This window comes from Coregonus clupeaformis, chromosome 35, assembly GCF_020615455.1.
Source record: "Coregonus clupeaformis isolate EN_2021a chromosome 35, ASM2061545v1, whole genome shotgun sequence".
Lineage (NCBI taxonomy): Eukaryota > Metazoa > Chordata > Actinopteri > Salmoniformes > Salmonidae > Coregonus > Coregonus clupeaformis.
The window spans coordinates 21,359,648-21,378,379 of NC_059226.1; the positions used below are offsets into that span (position 1 = coordinate 21,359,648).

Genomic DNA, 18,732 nt, shown 5'->3' on the forward strand with positions numbered 1-18,732 from the left:
GAGGAGAGGGTGGGAGATCACTGCTGTAGACCTGGGGGAGGGAGAGGAGAGGGTGGGAGATCACTGCTGTAGACCTGGGGGAGGAGAGGAGAGGGTGGGAGATCACTGCTGTAGACCTGGGGGAGGGAGAGGGAGAGGGTGGGAGATCACTGCTGTAGACCTGGGGGAGGGAGAGGAGAGGGTGGGAGATCACTGCTGTAGACCTGGGGGAGGGAGAGGAGAGGGTGGGAGATCACTGCTGTAGACCTGGGGGGAGGAGAGGAGAGGGTGGGAGATCACTGCTGTAGACCTGGGGGAGGGAGAGGGAGAGGGTGGGAGATCACTGCTGTAGACCTGGGGGAGGGGAGAGGAGAGGGTGGGGAGATCACTGCTGTAGACCTGGGGGAGGGAGAGGAGAGGGTGGGAGATCACTGCTGTAGACCTGGAGGGAGGGAGAGGAGAGGGTGGGAGATCACTGCTGTAGACCTGGGGGGAGGGAGAGGAGAGGGTGGGAGATCACTGCTGTAGACCTGGGGGGAGGGAGAGGAGAGGGTGGGAGATCACTGCTGTAGACCTGGAGGGAGGGAGAGGGTGGGAGATCACTGCTGTAGACCTGGGGGGAGGGAGAGGAGAGGGTGGGAGATCACTGCTGTAGACCTGGGGGGAGGGAGAGGAGAGGGTGGGAGATCACTGCTGTAGACCTGGGGGAGGAGAGGAGAGGGTGGGAGATCACTGCTGTAGACCTGGAGGGAGAGGAGAGAAAGAGACACAGAGAGAACGACAGAGAGAGAGACAGACAGACAGAGAGAGAGAGACCCTCACCACTACTGAATGCCTCTGGGAGGGAGAACAGACTAACAGACACGTGTGCTGTACCTTGCTGAGGTCCTGCAGTATGAGAGGGCTCCCCACCATAGACTCTACTATGGGCTGACACTCCAGAACCCTCTTCCTCTCCTCCGCTACGTCCCTGTCCTCCGGCAGTAGGGCCACATCCCCTATCAGAGGCAGCTAGGAGACACATACAGACTATTACTATCAATGGGCTCTTTTTATACTACTGGCATAATACAGCTGTAAGAATTTGCAACAGGGAACATTATGTTGAATTTTGTACCCAACCACAGAAATCAGAAATTCTTCAAAGAAATGTGTATAATTTCCTCTTGTATACAGCACTACAGAAACAAAGGGGGCATTAGTTTCATCTCGCTCAGGGCACCAGGTTGGCGGAGTATGCACATTTTCGACAATTCCATAGGTCATAAAGTGAAAACTCCACCCACCTGGGGCATGAGGCAGCACCCTATGGTCAATTCTCTGGCCCCTCCCCTGCTGACCTGTTTACGTCTCCTGGCGAGGTGGGTGAGGAAGCGGCAGAGGGTTTTGACACACTGCATCTCGATGATGAAGAGGAGGGTGATGAAGACTACACCCTGCAGGGACAGGGCCACGAGGAAACGGCCCACCCCCGGCTCCGACATGGAGAAGTAGTTCTCCTGGTACGTGATGTCTGGAGGAGGGAGGAGCAACAAGACCAGTCAGGGCTACAAAGGGTTAACTAGAAAATGGCAGGACAGGTTCTTCATCATACTCATTACCATCGTCGTAGTCAGAATCATTCTCATCAACATTATTGTGATCATCATCATCAACACAATATTCCTACAACTACATATCATGTAACACAGTGGTACTCAAACTTTTTCAGCGGGGACCCCATTATTTATTTTTTACGCAGGAATTTCTGGAGACTCCTTTTTTTTTTTTTTTTTTTTTTGTGGCGACCCCACCCCACCCCAAATCTATTTTCACATCAACAAATATCAACAAACAACCTTTTACTCATTACATTTGTATCTCTCCTATCAAAATTAAGAGAACCAATACATATATTTACACAATAACATTACATTTTCCAAATTATCTTTCTCAATAACATTTGTATATTGTTCCATAAAATAATACTCTACATTTTTGGTCCCCACCCCACTCCCCAAAAAACGACTAATACGATAGGTAGTCCTACTGAACTACGGACACAGTGATACAGCTACGGTTTCTCTCTCCCTGCTGTAGCAGAGAATCGTGCACTACTCACTCAAGAAACGGCAGAAGCCCGTGGCCATGGGGTTGGAGGTGCAGAAGGTGATGAACTGGTAGTTCTGGTAGAACTGGCTGAAGGACATGCCCAGGCAGTAGTTAGGGAAGAGCAGGAACACTTTGTCCAGGATACGAGACAGGTCCTGTAGCTTTAGCTCTGAGAGGGGGAGAAGAGAGGAGGAGAGGAGGGAGAAGGGGAGAGGGAGAGGAGGGGAAACAGGAGGAGAGGAGAGGGAGAGGAAGGGAAACAGGAGGAGGAGAGGGAGAGGAAGAGGAGGGGAAACAGGAGGAGGAGAGGAGGGAAGGAGGGGAGAGGGAGAGGAGGGGAAACAGGAGGAGAGGAGGGAGGAGGGGAGAGGAGAGAGGGAGAGGAGGAGAAACAGGAGGAGGAGAGGAGGGGAGAGGGAGAGGAGGGGAAACAGGAGGAGGAGAGGGAGAGGGAGAGGAGGGGAAACAGGAGTAGGAGAGGAGAGAGGGAGAGGAGAGGGGAAACAGGAGGAGGAGAAGGAGGAGAGGTAATGAGAAAAGATAATCAAGGTAAGGGAAATTCATCAAATGTATTTCCACAGCGTATTTTGCCAGCCTAATCCCCAGTTGTGAAGCAAATAAGAGCACCAGGCTGGCACTGGCTACGCATCCCCACAGTAGCTGGCCCATCCTGAAAATATCAGAGCCGGCACAGTTTGGTTTGGGTCGGCACGATAGTGTGAAACGCTAGTATCTAGTATCCTGGCCTTGGCTCTCACCTGGGATGGTCATGATGGTGACGGTGAGGAAGGTGGCGGTGCCGCTGATGATGTTGAAAATGGTGAGGCGGGTGTAAGCGGAGGCGGCAGTGGAGAACAGGAAGCTGAGCAGGTACATGAGGGGGACGACGGCCCAGCCGTATAGCAGCAGGAGTAACAACACGTCAACCAGGTGGTTGTCCGCTACGAAGGCCTTGACCGCAAACACCCGGAACACCACCTGTTGGGAGGGAGGGATGTTTGGGGGGGATAGCCGATATTTTTCAGTTTCCTTTTGAGCATTTTCATTTGAAACAATCACAGTAATGTACTTAATTGTTACCCAGAAATGATTTGATATTGATATAAAAACAGCTGCATTGTGCCTTTAAGTAAATCCAGATGGTATACTGACCAGCATGAGCACGCAGGGCAGGAAGAAGTTGACCAGGTCCCAGAGCAGTGCAGAGAACCAGAAGTTGGAGAGGTAGACGCCGCTGACCTGCTGCACGTGCTTGGATTTGATTGAGCGCTCGGTGACCAGGAGCAGGGCGAAGGTGCTGGACAGGGACGCCATACCGTACATCAGGTTGATGGCGATGGCGAATCCCGTCTGACCTCTGTGTCGAGGAGGGAAGGAGTGAGAGAGAGAGAGGGGGGGGATTACTATTTATTATTAAAACTGTCCCTAAAGCAAAAAAGCAATTTGAATTGAATTGAGAGAGTGAGGGGGAGAGAGGGAGAGAAAGAGAGAGCGAGCGAAAGAGAGAGCGCAATGAAAGAGAGAGGAGGGTAAACAAGTGTGAAAGAGACGGGAGGAAAAGAAAGAAGGGGATGGAGCTGGGAGGAGTGACAGAAAAAGAGAAAGAAAAGTAAGGGAGGAAGCAAATTATTTATTGAGTGGTGAGGTAGGCAGACAGAGGGGAAAAGGAGAGAGAGATGGAGGAGTATTATGAAACTAGAAATATTCATCTTCATCAGACCTCTATCCTCTCATCCTTCTCTCACTCAGTCCTTCCTCCCATCAATATAACTTCGCTGACCGAACCACTACCACTCTCTCTTTATCCTCTCACCTCTAAAAAACCTCCTGATGAATGATGTTGGTCAATATCTCCCCCTCAGACCCTAACTTATCATCAACCTCTGTTGCTTCCCCATCGATCCAGCCAGCAGGGCCGGGAGCTCATTGACTGGGCCTACATCCCAAATGGCACCCTATTCCCTACATAGTGCACTACGTTTGACCAGAGCCCTATGGACCATGGTGAAAAGTAGTGCACTCTATAAGGAATAGGGTGCCATTTGGGACGTAGCCTGGTTTAATTGGGATTTAGTGGCTGTAACGGATGTGTGGACCGCAGGTGTTTAAAGGAGAGACCATAATAGGGACCCAAAACAAGGTGGTTGATGGAAAAGTCAACTTCTATCTAACAACAATAAGGAAGATAAATCGACTGAGTCAGAGTGACTCATGCAGAGTACCCAACTAAACATTCACCCCTCTTCTCAAATGTGTTAAAGATAACACCTGTGTTCCTTCCATACCCTCTTTTCCGTCCCTACAACTTCTCTCCTTTTTTTTTCATCCATTCTCCCTTCCTTTCCCATCCCCTCTCCTCTTTTCATAACAGCCGCTCCACTTCCATTCCCCCATCCCTCCCTCCCTCCCCCCTTCCTCTCTCCCTTCCTCCCCTATATCCCTGCCATCCTCCCCATTCCCCACCTCCACTCACTCTGTCAGCTGACTCTGAGCGCTCTCGGAGACGTTGCGGGGCATTGGCATGTTTCCCGTCATAATCGAGGCGTTGGGCCCGGCCAGCATCTTGAACAGGGTATTGTCCACCATCATCAGGGCCGTGGCGGCCGTGTGGTAGCCCTGGTTATTGAAGTAGGCCGTGACCTCGGCGAACTTCCCCGTGCCGCCACAGAACGATGCACCCACCACGCAGCGCTCGTTGAATGCCCCGCCCTCCTCCTCGGTCTTGGTGAGCACGTACTCAGTGAAGTCTAAGGAAAAGGAGCAGGGGATAGGGTGGATCAGTAAAGATAAGCTTTTTCCATGGGTGCATCTCTATGGTCTAAAGCCTGAAGTAGATTCCACCATGCGTGTTTGAGATTGACTAGATTGCAGACAGGCTGCACAGAATCACTGATCTACAAATGACCTTGCATCTCAAATAACTACTCATTATGTGATCATCCGATCCCTTCCAACATGCTGACACGCTTACCGCTAATACTGACATCCTGGGCTTTCTGGCCGGCCAATTGCGAGGAATACACCTGTGCCAGGGCGATTGCCAGAGGTCCCTTGCCGGGCTCCAGGGCCACGGGTACGGTGGTGGGCCCGTAGCGGCCCAGTGCCAGCCTCAACTGCGGTGAGTCGTGGCGCCCGGGGAAGGTCTTCGCCACCACCAGGGCCAGCACGGTGAACACCAGGGGCACCAGGAACTGGGCAACAATCACCTTCCAGTTCCTCCAGCTATAGAGCGCCCGCTTCAGGAACATGGCATAGAACTGCTGCATGTACAGTCTGGCCTAGAGAGACAGAGACAGAGACACAGACAGAGACACAGACAGACAGACATTATTTTCATATCATCTGTGATTTAATACAGTATGTTCCTATATTTTGTAAGCTCCTAAACTTTCCTATTAATAAACCATATTGATGACAGAAAGAGAAGATGTGTTAACAGGCAACCTTCTATATTGACATTCAGCTTACTTTCTGCCTGAATCCACACCAAAAACTATCCTCTCTCACCCCTGTGTTGAGCTTGATGTTGGAGCAGTCCTCGGAGATGAGCGTGCCGCTGTCAGTGAAGTCGGTAACGTCGGTCATGGCGCTGTAGCTGCTGGCGTCGTCCAAGGTCCAGTCGTGGGAGCGTCTCTCGTGTTGGTACTGCAGCGCCGGCAGCTGGATGGCCTGGATGTCCAGGCTAGAATCCACCAGCTTCCCCACTCTGGGAATACACAGGAATGTACAGCTTAGTACAGTAGCATTATATCTAACCCTAACCCTGGATGTCCAGGCTAGAGACCAACAGCTTCCCCACTCTGAGGACACACACAAGGAAATACAAACATTATAATATGGTTGATGTTGTATCTATTACTTATCTTCACCATTCTGACAGTACACAGGGACATATGCAACTCAGTGCACTTCTCTAGCCTGACAGTACACAGGGACATATGCAACTCAGTGCACTTCTCTAGCCTGACAGTACACAGGGACATATGCAACTCAGTGCACTTCTCTAGCCTGACAGTACACAGGGACATATGCAACTCAGTGCACTTCTCTAGCCTGACAGTACACAGGGACATATGCAACTCAGTGCACTTCTCTAGCCTGACAGTACACAGGGACATATGCAACTCAGTGCACTTCTCTAGCCTGACAGTACACAGGGACATATGCAACTCAGTGCACTTCTCTAGCCTGACAGTACACAGGGACATATGCAACTCAGTGCACTTCTCTAGCCTGACAGTACACAGGGACATATGCAACTCAGTGCACTTCTCTAGCCTGACAGTACAAAGGGACATACAGTAACTTTGGAAAGTATTCAGACCACTTGACTATTTCCACATTTTGTTACGTTACAGCCTTATTCTAAAATGGATTAAATTGTTTTATTCCCTCATCAATCTCCACACAATACCCCATAATGACAAAGCAAAAACATGTTTTTTTAAATGTTGGCTAATTTAGTAAAAATGAAAAAATGAAATATCACATTTACATAAGTATTCAGATCGTTTACTTTTATTTTATTTCACCTTTATTTAACCAGGTAAACCAGTTGAGAATAAGTTCTCATTTACAACTGCGACCTGGCCAAGATAAAGCAAAGCAGTGCGATAAAAACAACAACACAGAGTTACATATGGGGTAAAACAAAACAAAGTCAAAAATACAACAGAAATAAATATATATACAGTGTGTGCAAATGTAGCATGTTATGGAGGTAAGGCAATAAATAGGCTATAGTGCAAAATAATTACAATTAGTATTAACACTGGAATGATAGATGTGCAAGAGATGATGTGCAAATAGAGATACTGGGGTACAAATTAGCAAAATAAATAACATATATAGGGATGAGGTAGTTGGGCGGAGCTAATTTCAGATGGGCATGTGTACAGGTGCAGTGATCGGTAAGGTGCTCTGACAACTGATGCTTAAAGTTAGTGAGGGAGATAAGTGTCTCCAGCTTCAGAGATTTTTGCAATTTGTTCCAGTCATTGGCAGCAGAGAACTGGAAGGAATGGCGGCCAAAAGGAGGTGTTGGCTTTGGGGATGACCAGTGAGATATACCTGCTGGGAGCGCAGACTACGGGTGGGTGTTGCTATGGTGACCAATGAGCTAAGATAAGGCGGGGATTTGCTAGCAGTGATTTATAGATGGCCTGGAGCCAGTGGGTTTTGGCGACGAATATGTAGTGAGGACCAGCCAACAAGAGCGTACAGGTCACAGTGGTGGGTAGTATATGGGGCTTTGGAGACAAAACGGATGGCACTGTGATAGACTACATCCAATTTGCTGAGTAGAGTGTTGGAGGCTATTTTGTAAATGACATCGCCTGAAGTCAAGGATCGATGAGATAGTCGGTTTTTACGAGGGCATGTTTGGCAGCATGAGTGAAGGAGGCTTTGTTGCGAAATAGGAAACCGATTCTAGATTTAACTTTGGATTGGAGATCCTTAATGTGAGTCTGGAAGGAGAGTTTACAGTCTAACCAGACACCTAGATATTTGTAGTTGTCCACATACTGCAGGTCAGACCCGTCAGAGTAGTGATTCTAGTCGGGTGGGCGGGTGCAAGCAGCGTTCGGTTGAAGAGCATGCATTTAGTTTTACTAGTGTTTAAGAGCAGTTGGAGGCTACTGAAGGAGTGTTGTATGGCATTGAAGCTTCGTTTGGAGGTTTGTTAACACAGTGTCCAATGAAGGGCCAGATGTATACAAAAATGGTGTCGTCTGCGTAGAGGTGGATCTGAGAGTCACCAGCAGCAAGAGCTGACGTCATTGATATACACAGAGAAAAGAGTCGGCCCAAGAATTGAACCTGTGGCACCCCCCATAGAGACTGCCATAGGTCCAGACAACAGGCCCTCCGATTTGACACATTGAACTCTATCTGAGAAGTAGTTGGTGAACCAGGCGAGGCAGTCATTTGAGAAACCAAGGCTATTTAGTCTGCCAATAAGAATGCGGTGGTTGACAGAGTCGAAAGCCTTGGCCAGGTCAATGAAAACGGCTGCACAGTACTGTCTATTATCGATCGCGGTTATAATATCGTTTAGGACCTTGAGCGTGGCTGAAGTGCACCCACGACCAGCTCGAAACCGGATTGCATAGCGGAGAAGGTACGGTGGGATTCGAAATGGTCGGTGATCTGTTTGTTGACTTGGCTTTCAAAAACTTTTGAAAGGCAGGGCAGGATGGATATGGGTCTGTAACAGTTTGGATCTAGAGTGTCACCCCCTTTGAATCCGTAAACAGCTAGCTAGCTGCAACCTGTTGTTGGCTAATTACCATTGCCCTATAGCAAGCACCAGTTAGCCTTGAGCTAGCCTCAGGCCCATCTCCCGGCTATCTACCTCTCTGTCAACCGGACGGGACCTCCTAGTGTTGACACTGAGCCCCGCCGATCCAACACGACTGGTTTGCCGACGAAATCGTCTGATGTGGTTTCAACAGGCTTCCCATTGCGACGACTCACGAAGATCCATCTGCCAGCCCCGGCCCGCTAGCACACGCCAAACTACAACTCTGCTCCCTGCTAGCTGTGCTGAAGCACCAATTTGAACTGCTCTCGGACTCACATATTGCTGTTCACTGGACCTTACGATCACTCAGCTGCACAGCTGATGCCTGCTGGACTGTTCCTTTACACGGTACCCTGTCCTGTTTATTCTGTTTAGCCTTAGCCCAAACGTTATCGCTATTACCAGTTGTTGTCTTAGCTCTCTCTAATAACACCTGTGACTGCTTTATGCCTCTCTCCCATGTCAATTATGCCTTGCCTATTGCTGTTTGGGTTAGTTCTTATTATAAAATTTCACTGTAGAACCCCTAGTCCCTCTCAAACTGCCTCAAATAGTTTCTTTGTTCCACCCCCCCTCATACACGCCGAGACCGGCTCAATCGGGTGCCTCAGTGATGATCTCTTTCATTGTTACCCAACGATTAGGGTTACCTGAACTGTACTCATATCCTTCCATATCCTTTTCTGTACATAATGCCCTGAATCTCTTCTACAACGCCCGGAGAACTGCCCCCTTTATTCTATGTACCCAACGCACTAGAAGACCAGTTCTTAAAGCCTTTAGTCGTATCCTTATTCTAGTCCTCCTCTGTTCCTCTGGTGATGTAGAGGCTAACCCAGGCCCTGCAGCCCCCAGTATCACTCCTACTCCCCAGGAGCTATCATTTGTTGACTTCTGTAACCGTAAAAGTCTTGGTTTTCTGCACGTAAATATCAGAAGCCTCCTTCCTAAGTTTGAGTTATTCACTGCGTTAGCACACTCCGCCAACCCTGATGTTCTAGCAGTGTCTGAATCCTGGCTTAGGAAGGCCACCAAAAATTCTGAAATTTCCATCCCCAACTATAACATTTTCCGTCTAGATAGAACTGCCAAAGGGGGTGGAGTTGCAATCTACTGTAGAGATAGCCTGCAGAGGTCTATCACACTATCCAGGTCTGTGCCCAAACAGTTTGAGCTTCTACTTCAAAAATCCACCTTTCCAGAAATAAATCTCTCACTGTTGCCGCTTGCTACAGACCCCCCTCAGCCCCCAGCTGTGCCCTGGACACCATATGTGAATTGATTGCCCCCCATCTATCCTCAGAGTTCGTACTGCTTGGTGACCTAAATTGGGATATGCTTAACACCCCGGCCATCCTACAATCTAAACTAGATGCCCTCAATCTCACACAAATTATCAACGAACCTACCAGGTTTTTTATTTTTTTATTTTTTTTCACCTTTTATTTAACCAGGTAAACCAGTTGAGAACAAGTTCTCATTTACAACTGCGACCTGGCCAAGATAAAGCAAAGCAGTGCGATAAAAACAACAACACAGAGTTACATATGGGGTAAAACAAAACAAAGTCAAAAATACAACAGAAATACATATAATATACAGTGTGCAAATTTAGCAAGTTATGGAGGTAAGGCAATAAAATAGGCTTTCCGGCAGAAAATCCAATAAGCTCTGGGTCGATAGCACGCTGTGCAGACTGGCCGACGAATTGTCCAGGCTAGAGCTAGAGCTGGCTGGTGGATAGTGTAGGCCACGGACAATGGTGAAGACGCGAACGGTGACTAATAGCAAGTAGCCATTCAGTTGCAGCTACACTAGTTTCAGCTTAAGGTTCTTGATGAAAGTTATAAAGAAATAATATAATCCTTTCCACGTTGGGTGAGGAGGGTGGCAGGAAAGTATATTAAGTTAAAGAATTAAAAGTAAAAATTGAGAAATATATACAAAATAGACAAAAAAAACAAGAAACGGGATATTTACACAAGGACAATGAATAAAAGCGACCGCACTACTACGCCATCTTGGATACTTTGTTGAAGCACCTTTGGCAGCGATTACAGCATTGAGTCTTCTTGGGTATGATGCTACAAGCTTGGCACACCTGTATTTGGGGAGTTTCTTCCATTCTTCTCTGCAGATCCTCTCAAGCTCTGTCAGGTTGGATGGGGAGCGTTGCTGCACAGCTATTTTCAGGTCTCTCCAGAAATCTTCGATCGGGTTCAAGTCCGGGCTCTGGCTGGGCCACTCAAGGACATTCAGAGACTTGTCCCGAAGCCACTCCTGCGTTGTCTTGGCTGTGTGCTTAGGGTCGTTGTCCTGTTGGAAGGTGAACCTTCACCCCAGTCTGAGGTCCTAAGCGCTCTGGAGCAGGTTTTCATCAAGGATCTCTCTGTACTTTGTTCTGTTCATCTTTGCCTCGATCCTGACTAGTCTCCCAGTCCCTGCCGCTGAAAAACATCCCCACAGCATGACACTGCCACCACCATGCTTCACCGTAGGAATGGTGCCAGGTTTCCTCCAGACATGACGCTTGGCATTCAGGCCAAAGAGTTCAATCTTGTTTTCATCAGACCAGAGAATCTTGTTTCTCATGGTCTGAGAGTCTTTAGGTGCATTTTGGCAAACTCCAAGCGGGCTGTCATGTGCCTTTTACTGAGGACTGGCTTCTATCTGGCCACTCTACCATAAAGGCCTGATTGGTGGAGTGCTGCAGAGATGGTTGTCCTTCTGGAAAATTCTCCCATCTCCACAGAGGAACTCTAGAGCTCTGTCAGAGTGAACATCGGGTTCTTGGTCACCTCCCTGACCAAGGCCCTTCTCCCCTTATTGCTCAGTTTGGCCGGGCGGCCAGCTCTAGGAAGAGTCTTGGTGGTTCCAAACTTCTTCCATTTAAGAATGATGGAGGCCACTGTGTTCTTGGGGACCTTTATTTAATCCATTTTAGAATAAGGCTGTAACGTAACAAAATGTGGAAACAGTCAAGGGGTCAGAATACTTTCCCAAGGCACTGTATGCAACTTAGTGCACTTCTCTAGTCTGACAGTACACAGGGACGAATACAACTTAGTTATAACAATTTTACTGAGCTACCCTACAGAACTGAGCTTTATCATGACAACATATAAGGAAATATACAATTTAGAGTAGTTAGATACCTAGTGTTAAATTATGAGATTATGACAATTTAATTCAGCTGTAAATTAAATTAACTATGCTGAGTTTTTCCAGAACATGTGATCTGACCAGGAAACTAGTTTTTCCTAATCATGTCAGGTGGTCCGGAAGAACGTAGGACCCTTTCTTTGTACTGTATGACATCTTGACAGTTTGTACAAAACGTATTTATAGACATGAAACATTAATTCATAATTGGATGAATCATCGTGTTCAGGAAGTGGCTTGTGGAGAGAGCACTCTGTGCGAATCAGATGGGATTTTGATGCTGAAATCTCTTCACAGGACTCAGGAACACACCCCAGGGGGGTGTCTATTGTACACAAAACAAAGGAGCACATCGGAGAGTACTTAATAAGTGTGTGTTATTGGTGATGGTGAGCATTTTATGTAATTCCAGCCCTGCTAACTCTCTTGCCTTCTCCCTCTCAGAGGGGATGGACAGGAGCTTGGACAACCACAATAGCCAGAACACAATTTCTGTTCGTTACAAATCTATGATGAATTCAGCCAGCCAATCTCCACTCCCACAATGCCTGACAGACATCTGTCTGTTTCAACAGGCAGACAAAGAAGACAGGTAGAGGAGAGAGACGGAGCGGCAACATTTGATTCCATCTACAGCTAAATTCTCAAGGAGCTTCATCTAACAGTTCTATAAGAGATCAGCAATGAAAATGGACTAGGGGCCTCTGCAGTAGCTCTATGAAATTGATAATGGCCATGAGACCACATATGTAGTAAGATGAAAAGAAGCAGAAATTACTAAGCCAAGGTAAGAACAGTCTGAACAGGTGTTAAATTAGGTAGCTTTCAGCATATGTGAACAGAAACTGAAATGACAGGACTAATGTAGATGGTCCACCCCTTCAAAGAGCAGGGTGGGAATAAAGCTGAATGAAATTAATAATGGAAAGAGGCTGTATGTTGTAGGGCTAAGGCTTTAGCTACAGCATGTACAAGCCAGGGTATGTACAGACTGAACACGTGTTAAGATGGCGGCTTTTAGTGTAGTTAAAAATAAACACTAATGATAGGATTAATTTAGATGGTGTTACACCTTCAGCTACAGTATGTACCAGTGTGAACAGATTGAACATGTGTTAAGATGGTGGCTTTTAGTGTAGTTGAAAACAAATAGACTAATGAGGCTTTTGTATACGGTTAATGACTGAGACACTCACTGATAGACCCACAGCATTATGTAAAAATAATGACGCCTGAAATTAGACATTTTGGAGGTAATTGCTACATCCTGTTTAGAGCCTTTACAGCTGTGTCCTACTGAAAGAACACGTGCCTACAAGAACGTGTGCACGCACACAAACTGTACTAACAGACAGTAACACAAACTGTACTAAACCCCCCCCCCAAAACACACACAGACAAACAGGCTTTAAACACACAGGCAGAAATAATTGCTCAGAAGTAGGCTGAAGCAGCTGGCTGGTGATGCGGAGTAATTGAGCGGAAGATGAGAACTGGAATAAGTGTGGGTGTCAGTGGAGGCTCTTCAGAGGAGGAAGGGGAGGACCATCCTCCTCTGTGAATTTCATACAAATAAACATTGTAAAACATAAAAAAAGTTATCCTTTTTAGATGCAAATACACAAAGTATATTCACGTCACCAAATAATTGATAAAAACACTTTTTTGCAATGAAGGTCTACAGTAGCCTCAACAGCACTCTGTAGGGTAGCACCATGGTGGAGCCAGAGGACAGCTAGCTTCCGTCCTCCTCTGGGTCCATTGACTTCAATACAAAACCTAGGAGGCTCATGGTTCTCACCCCTTTCCACAGACTTACACAGTAATTATGACAACTTCCGGAGGATGTCCTCTAATCTATCAGAGCTTTCGCAGCATGAACTGACATGTTGTCCACCCAATCAAAGGATCAGAGAATGAATCTAGTACTGAAAGCATAAGCTACAGCTAGCTAGCACTGCAGTGCATAAAATGTGGTGAGTAGTTGACTCAAAGAGAGAGAAAGATGAAGGAGAAGCAAGAGAGAGATAGAGATTGTCATTTTGTTTTTTTACTTTCAGTTTCACTTACTTAGCTAGCAAATGCAGCTAGCTAGTTAAGCCTACTCAAACACCCTGCTCAAATAGAGGGATGATATGTTAGCTAGCTGGCTATGACTATCCAAAACAACACTGGAACTCTTCCAAGTCAAGGTAAGCTTTTGGTTTTACTAATTTATTGCCACCGGGGCCCGCCGGTGCAAGTACTAAACTGCTTACTGACTGTACACTGTAACGTTACTGCATGATTGTAGCTACAGTTGAGGTCGGAAGTTTACATACACTTAGGTTGGAGTCATTAAAACTCGTTTTTCAACCACTCCTCAAATTTCTTGTTAACAAACTATATTTACATTTACATTTTAGTCATTTAGCAGACTATATTTTAGGATAGTCGGTTAGGACATCTACTTTGTGCATGACACAAGTAATTTTTCCAACAATTGTTTACAGACAGATTATTTCACTTACAATTCACTGTATCACAATTCCAGTGGGTCAGAAGTTTACATACACTAAGTTGACTGTGCCTTTAAACTGCTTGGAAAATTCCAGAAAATGATGTCATGGCTTTAGGCTAATTGACATCATTTGAGTCAATTGGAGGTGTACCTGTGGATGTATTTCAAGGCCTACCTTCAAACTCAGTGCCTCTTTGCTTGACATCATGGGAAAATGAAACGAAATCAGCCAAGACCTCGGAAAAAAATGTGTAGACCTCCACAAGTCTGGTTCATCCTTGGGAGCAATTGCCAAACGCCTGAAGGTACCACGTTCATCTGTACAAACAATAGTATGCAAGTATAAACACCATGGGACCACGCAGCCGTCATACCGCTCAGGAAGGAGACGCGTTCTATCTCCTAGAGATGAACGTACTTTGGTGCGAAAAGTGCAAATCAATCCCAGAACAACAGCAAAGGACCTTGTGAAGATGCTGGAGGAAACACGTACAAAAGTATCTATATCCACAGTAAAATGAGTCCTATATCGACATAACCTGAAAGGCCGCTCAGCAAGGAAGAAGCCACTGCTCCAAAACCGCCCCAAAAAAAACAGACTACGGTTTGCAACTGCACATGGGGACAAAGATCGTACTTTTTGGAGAAATGTCCTCTGGTCTGATGAAACAAAAATAGAACTGTTTGGCCATCATTATGTTTGGAGGAAAAAGGGGAGACTTGCAAGCCGAAGAACACAATCCCAACCGTGAAGCACGGGGGTGACAGCATCATGCTGTTGGGGTGCTTTGCTGCCGGCGGGACTGGTGCACTTCACAAAATAGATGGCATCATGAGGAAGGAAAATTATGTGGATATATTGAAGCAACATCTCAATACATGAGTCAGGAAGTTAAAGCTTGGTCGCAAATGGGTCTTCCAAATGGACAATGACCCCAAGCATACTTCCAAAGTTGTGGCAAAATGGCTTAAGGACATACCTGAATTTGTTCAATAGAAACTCTTGTTTGCAACTGTTAGACTAATGATTACACCCTAGATCAGCTAGATGCAGGCAAGAGTGTGCAAGGCGGTATTGAATGTGTCACTGTCTGTCACCTTAAATGTTTCTCTCGACCTGCGTGCATCTATGTTGTAAACGTTCATTCATAAGCTAGGTTGTAGCAAACTCATGATGGGTATAGGGACATTTTTTGTATCACGTAGTAGCCTAAACCTATCGCTGTTACATTGAACTGGGTGAATGGAATATGAATGACAGTCATCCAATATGCTGTAATAGAAATAATCATCCACCCTCATCTTAGACGGCACCGACCGCCACTGGTGTGTGTGTGTATGTTTGTGTGTGTGTGTCCACTTAAAAGCCTGCAGGTACATACAGTGGGGAGAACAAGTATTTGATACACTGCCGATTTTGCAGGTTTTCCTACTTACAAAGCATGTAGAGGTCTGTAATTTTTATCATAGGTACACTTCAACTGTGAGAGACGGAATCTAAAACAAAAATCCAGAAAATCACATTGTATGATTTTTAAGTAATTAATTTGCATTTTATTGCATGACATAAGTATTTGATCACCTACCAACCAGTAAGAATTCCGGCTCTCACAGACCTGTTAGTTTTTCTTTAAGGCCCTCCTGTTCTCCACTCATTACCTGTATTAACTGCACCTGTTTGAACTCGTTACCTGTACAAAAGACACCTGTCCACACACTCAATCAAACAGACTCCAACCTCTCCACAATGGCCAAGACCAGAGAGCTGTGTAAGGACATCAGGGATAAAATTGTAGACCTGCACAAGGCTGGGATGGGCTACAGGACAATAGGCAAGCAGCTTGGTGAGAAGGCAACAACTGTTGGCGCAATTATTAGAAAATGGAAGAAGTTCAAGATTACGGTCAATCACCCTCGGTCTGGGGCTCCATGCAAGATCTCACCTCGTGGGGGCATCAATGATCATGAGGAAGGTGAGGGATCAGCCCAGAACTACACGGCAGGACCTGGTCAATGACCTGAAGAGAGCTGGGACCACAGTCTCAAAGAAAACCATTAGTAACACACTACGACGTCATGGATTAAAATCCTGCAGCGCACGCAAGGTCCCCCTGCTCCGAGCCAGCGCATGTCCAGGCCCGTCTGAAGTTTGCCAATTACCATCTGGATGATCCAGAGGAGGAATGGGAGAAGGTCATGTGGTCTGATGAGACAAAAATAGAGCTTTTTGGTCTAAACTCCACTCGCCGTGTTTGGAGGAAGAAGAAGGATGAGTACAACCCCAAGAACACCATCCCAACCGTGAAGCATGGAGGTGGAAACATCATTCTTTGGGGATGCTTTTCTGCAAAGGGGACAGGACGACTGCACCGTATTGAGGGGAGGATGGATGGGGCCATGTATCGCGAGATCTTGGCCAACAACCTCCTTCCCTCAGTAAGAGCATTGAAGATGGGTCGTGGCTGGGTCTTCCAGCATGACAACGACCCAAAACACACAGCCAGGGCAACTAAGGAGTGGCTCCGTAAGAAGCATCTCAAGGTCCTGGAGTGGCCTAGCCAGTCTCCAGACTTGAACCCATTAGAAAATCTTTGGAGGGAGCTGAAAGTCCGTATTGCCCAGCGACAGCCCCGAAACCTGAAGGATCTGGAGAAGGTCTGTATGGAGGAGTGGGACAAAATCCCTGCTGCAGTGTATGCAAACCTGGTCAAGACCTACAGGAAACGTATGATCTCTGTAATTGCAAACAAAGGTTTCTGTCCCAAATATTAAGTTCTGCTTTTCTGATGTATCAAATACTTATGTCATGCAATAAAATGCAAATGAATTACTTAAAAATCATACAATGTGATTTTCTGGATTTTTGTTTTAGATTCCGTCTCTCACAGTTGAAGTGTACCTATGATCAAAATGACAGACCTCTACATGCTTTGTAAGTAGGAAAACCTGCAAAATCGGCAGTGTATCAAATACTTGTTCTCCCCACTGTACATTGAGGGAAAAAAGTATTTGATCCCCTGCTGATTTTGTACGTTTGCCCACTGACAAAGAAATGATCAGTCTATAATTGTAATGGTAGGTTTATTTGAACAGTGAGAGACAGAATAACAACAAAATAATCCAGAAAAACGCATGTCAAAAATGTTATAAATTGATTTGCATTTTAATGAGGGAAATAAGTATTTGACCCCTCTGCAAAACATGACTTAGTACTTGGTGGCAAAACCCTTGTTGGCAATCACAGAGGTCAGACGTAGCTGGTACTCTCCCTGGGAGCTGTGGTGAGAGATCCAGACATAGCTGGTACTCTCCCTGGGAGCTGTGGTGAGAGATCCAGACATAGCTGGTACTCTCCCTGGGAGCTGTGGTGAGAGATCCAGACATAGCTGGTACTCTCCCTGGGAGCTGTGGTGAGAGATCCAGACATAGCTCGTACTCTCCCCTGGGAGCTGTGGTGAGAGATCCAGACATAGCTGGTACTCTCCCTGGGGAGCTGTGGTGAGAGATCCAGACACAGCTGGTACTCTCCCTGGGGAGCTGTGGTGAGAGATCCAGACATAGCTGGTACTCTCCCTGTGAGCTGTGGTGAGAGATCCAGACATAGCTGGTACTCTCCCTGGGAGCTGTGGTGAGAGATCCAGACTTAGCTGGTATTCTCCCTGGGAGCTGTGGTGAGAGATCCAGACATAGCTGGTACTCTCCCTGGGAGCTGTGTTGAGAGATCCAGACTTAGCTGGTATTCTCCCTGGGAGCTGTGATGAGTGTGTGGTCCCATACCTGAGGAAGACCTCCTCCATGGTGGTGACAGAGGCTCCATAGCTGGCGATGCCTAGCTCCTCTCTGTTCATCTCCAGCTCTGCAAACAGCAGCTCAAACCTGGAGAGGTAAACACATTGATCCATCAGAGATCAATCAGACCCGGGTCTAAAACAGTCTTGTGTAATGGGGGAGCTATGGATACATCTCAGGCCGTTAAACCACCTCTTAACAGTCACTCAATACAGATAAAACCAACAACTATGGCTGTGACCAAAATGGCACCCTATTCCCTTTTCAGTGCACTACTTTTCACCAGGTCAAAAGTGATCAAAAGTAGTGCACTAAATAGGGAATAGGGTGCCATTTGGGACGTCAGCTATATATATCTACTTGAAATATCACCCTCACCTCTAGAAGTAGAGGTCTCTGTAATCATACTGTAGCAAGTAGCAACACCCTCAGATTGGACCCAACTTGGGCTCATCAAAATAGACTGACAGAAATAGTATGTCACACTAAACTCAGAGCTGTGGCCATCGGCACTGATAGCCTGTGTGAGATTGGGTATTGATTTTAGGTTGGGAGGGAATGAGAGACATACAGGTGTGTGTGTGTGTGTGTGTGTATGTCTTACCTGTTGGTGCTCTCTTTGGGCAGTATGTATGAGAGCTCAGCCCCGGCACTGCTCTCCAGCGTGGCATTGGGAACGTACATGTGGACCAGCCGTGTGATCTCAGACACGTTGCACAGCGTGTCCTTCACGATCACCATGTGGTAGCCAGCACCTGAGACGCAGGAGAAGGAAGATGAAGTTAGATCTCTGAAACATTCTCTTATCACCTCAAGACATTCTACAACTACTAGTTATTCACACTATTCACATTCAGCACGTTCTGTATTGTATTCTTCACTCCGCACTCTTCCACTTCTCACCCAT

At 46.6% G+C, this 18,732-nt stretch overlaps 1 protein-coding gene across 1 annotated transcript in view; it reads right to left on the reverse strand.

The window, feature by feature from the left end:
- The window catches only part of LOC121551148 (phospholipid-transporting ATPase ABCA3-like), a 67,091-nt gene that overhangs the window by 5,980 nt on the left and 42,379 nt on the right, over positions 1 to 18,732 (reverse strand). The window contains exons 16-25 of the mRNA XM_045210921.1: positions 18,430 to 18,580; positions 17,814 to 17,912; positions 5,578 to 5,776; positions 5,042 to 5,348; positions 4,544 to 4,817; positions 3,223 to 3,427; positions 2,829 to 3,048; positions 2,081 to 2,239; positions 1,320 to 1,492; positions 856 to 990 (exon numbers count right to left, since the gene is read on the reverse strand). Coding sequence (XP_045066856.1) covers positions 856 to 990; positions 1,320 to 1,492; positions 2,081 to 2,239; positions 2,829 to 3,048; positions 3,223 to 3,427; positions 4,544 to 4,817; positions 5,042 to 5,348; positions 5,578 to 5,776; positions 17,814 to 17,912; positions 18,430 to 18,580 — 1,922 coding nt within the window. The remainder of the gene's footprint in view (positions 1 to 855; positions 991 to 1,319; positions 1,493 to 2,080; positions 2,240 to 2,828; positions 3,049 to 3,222; positions 3,428 to 4,543; positions 4,818 to 5,041; positions 5,349 to 5,577; positions 5,777 to 17,813; positions 17,913 to 18,429; positions 18,581 to 18,732) is intronic.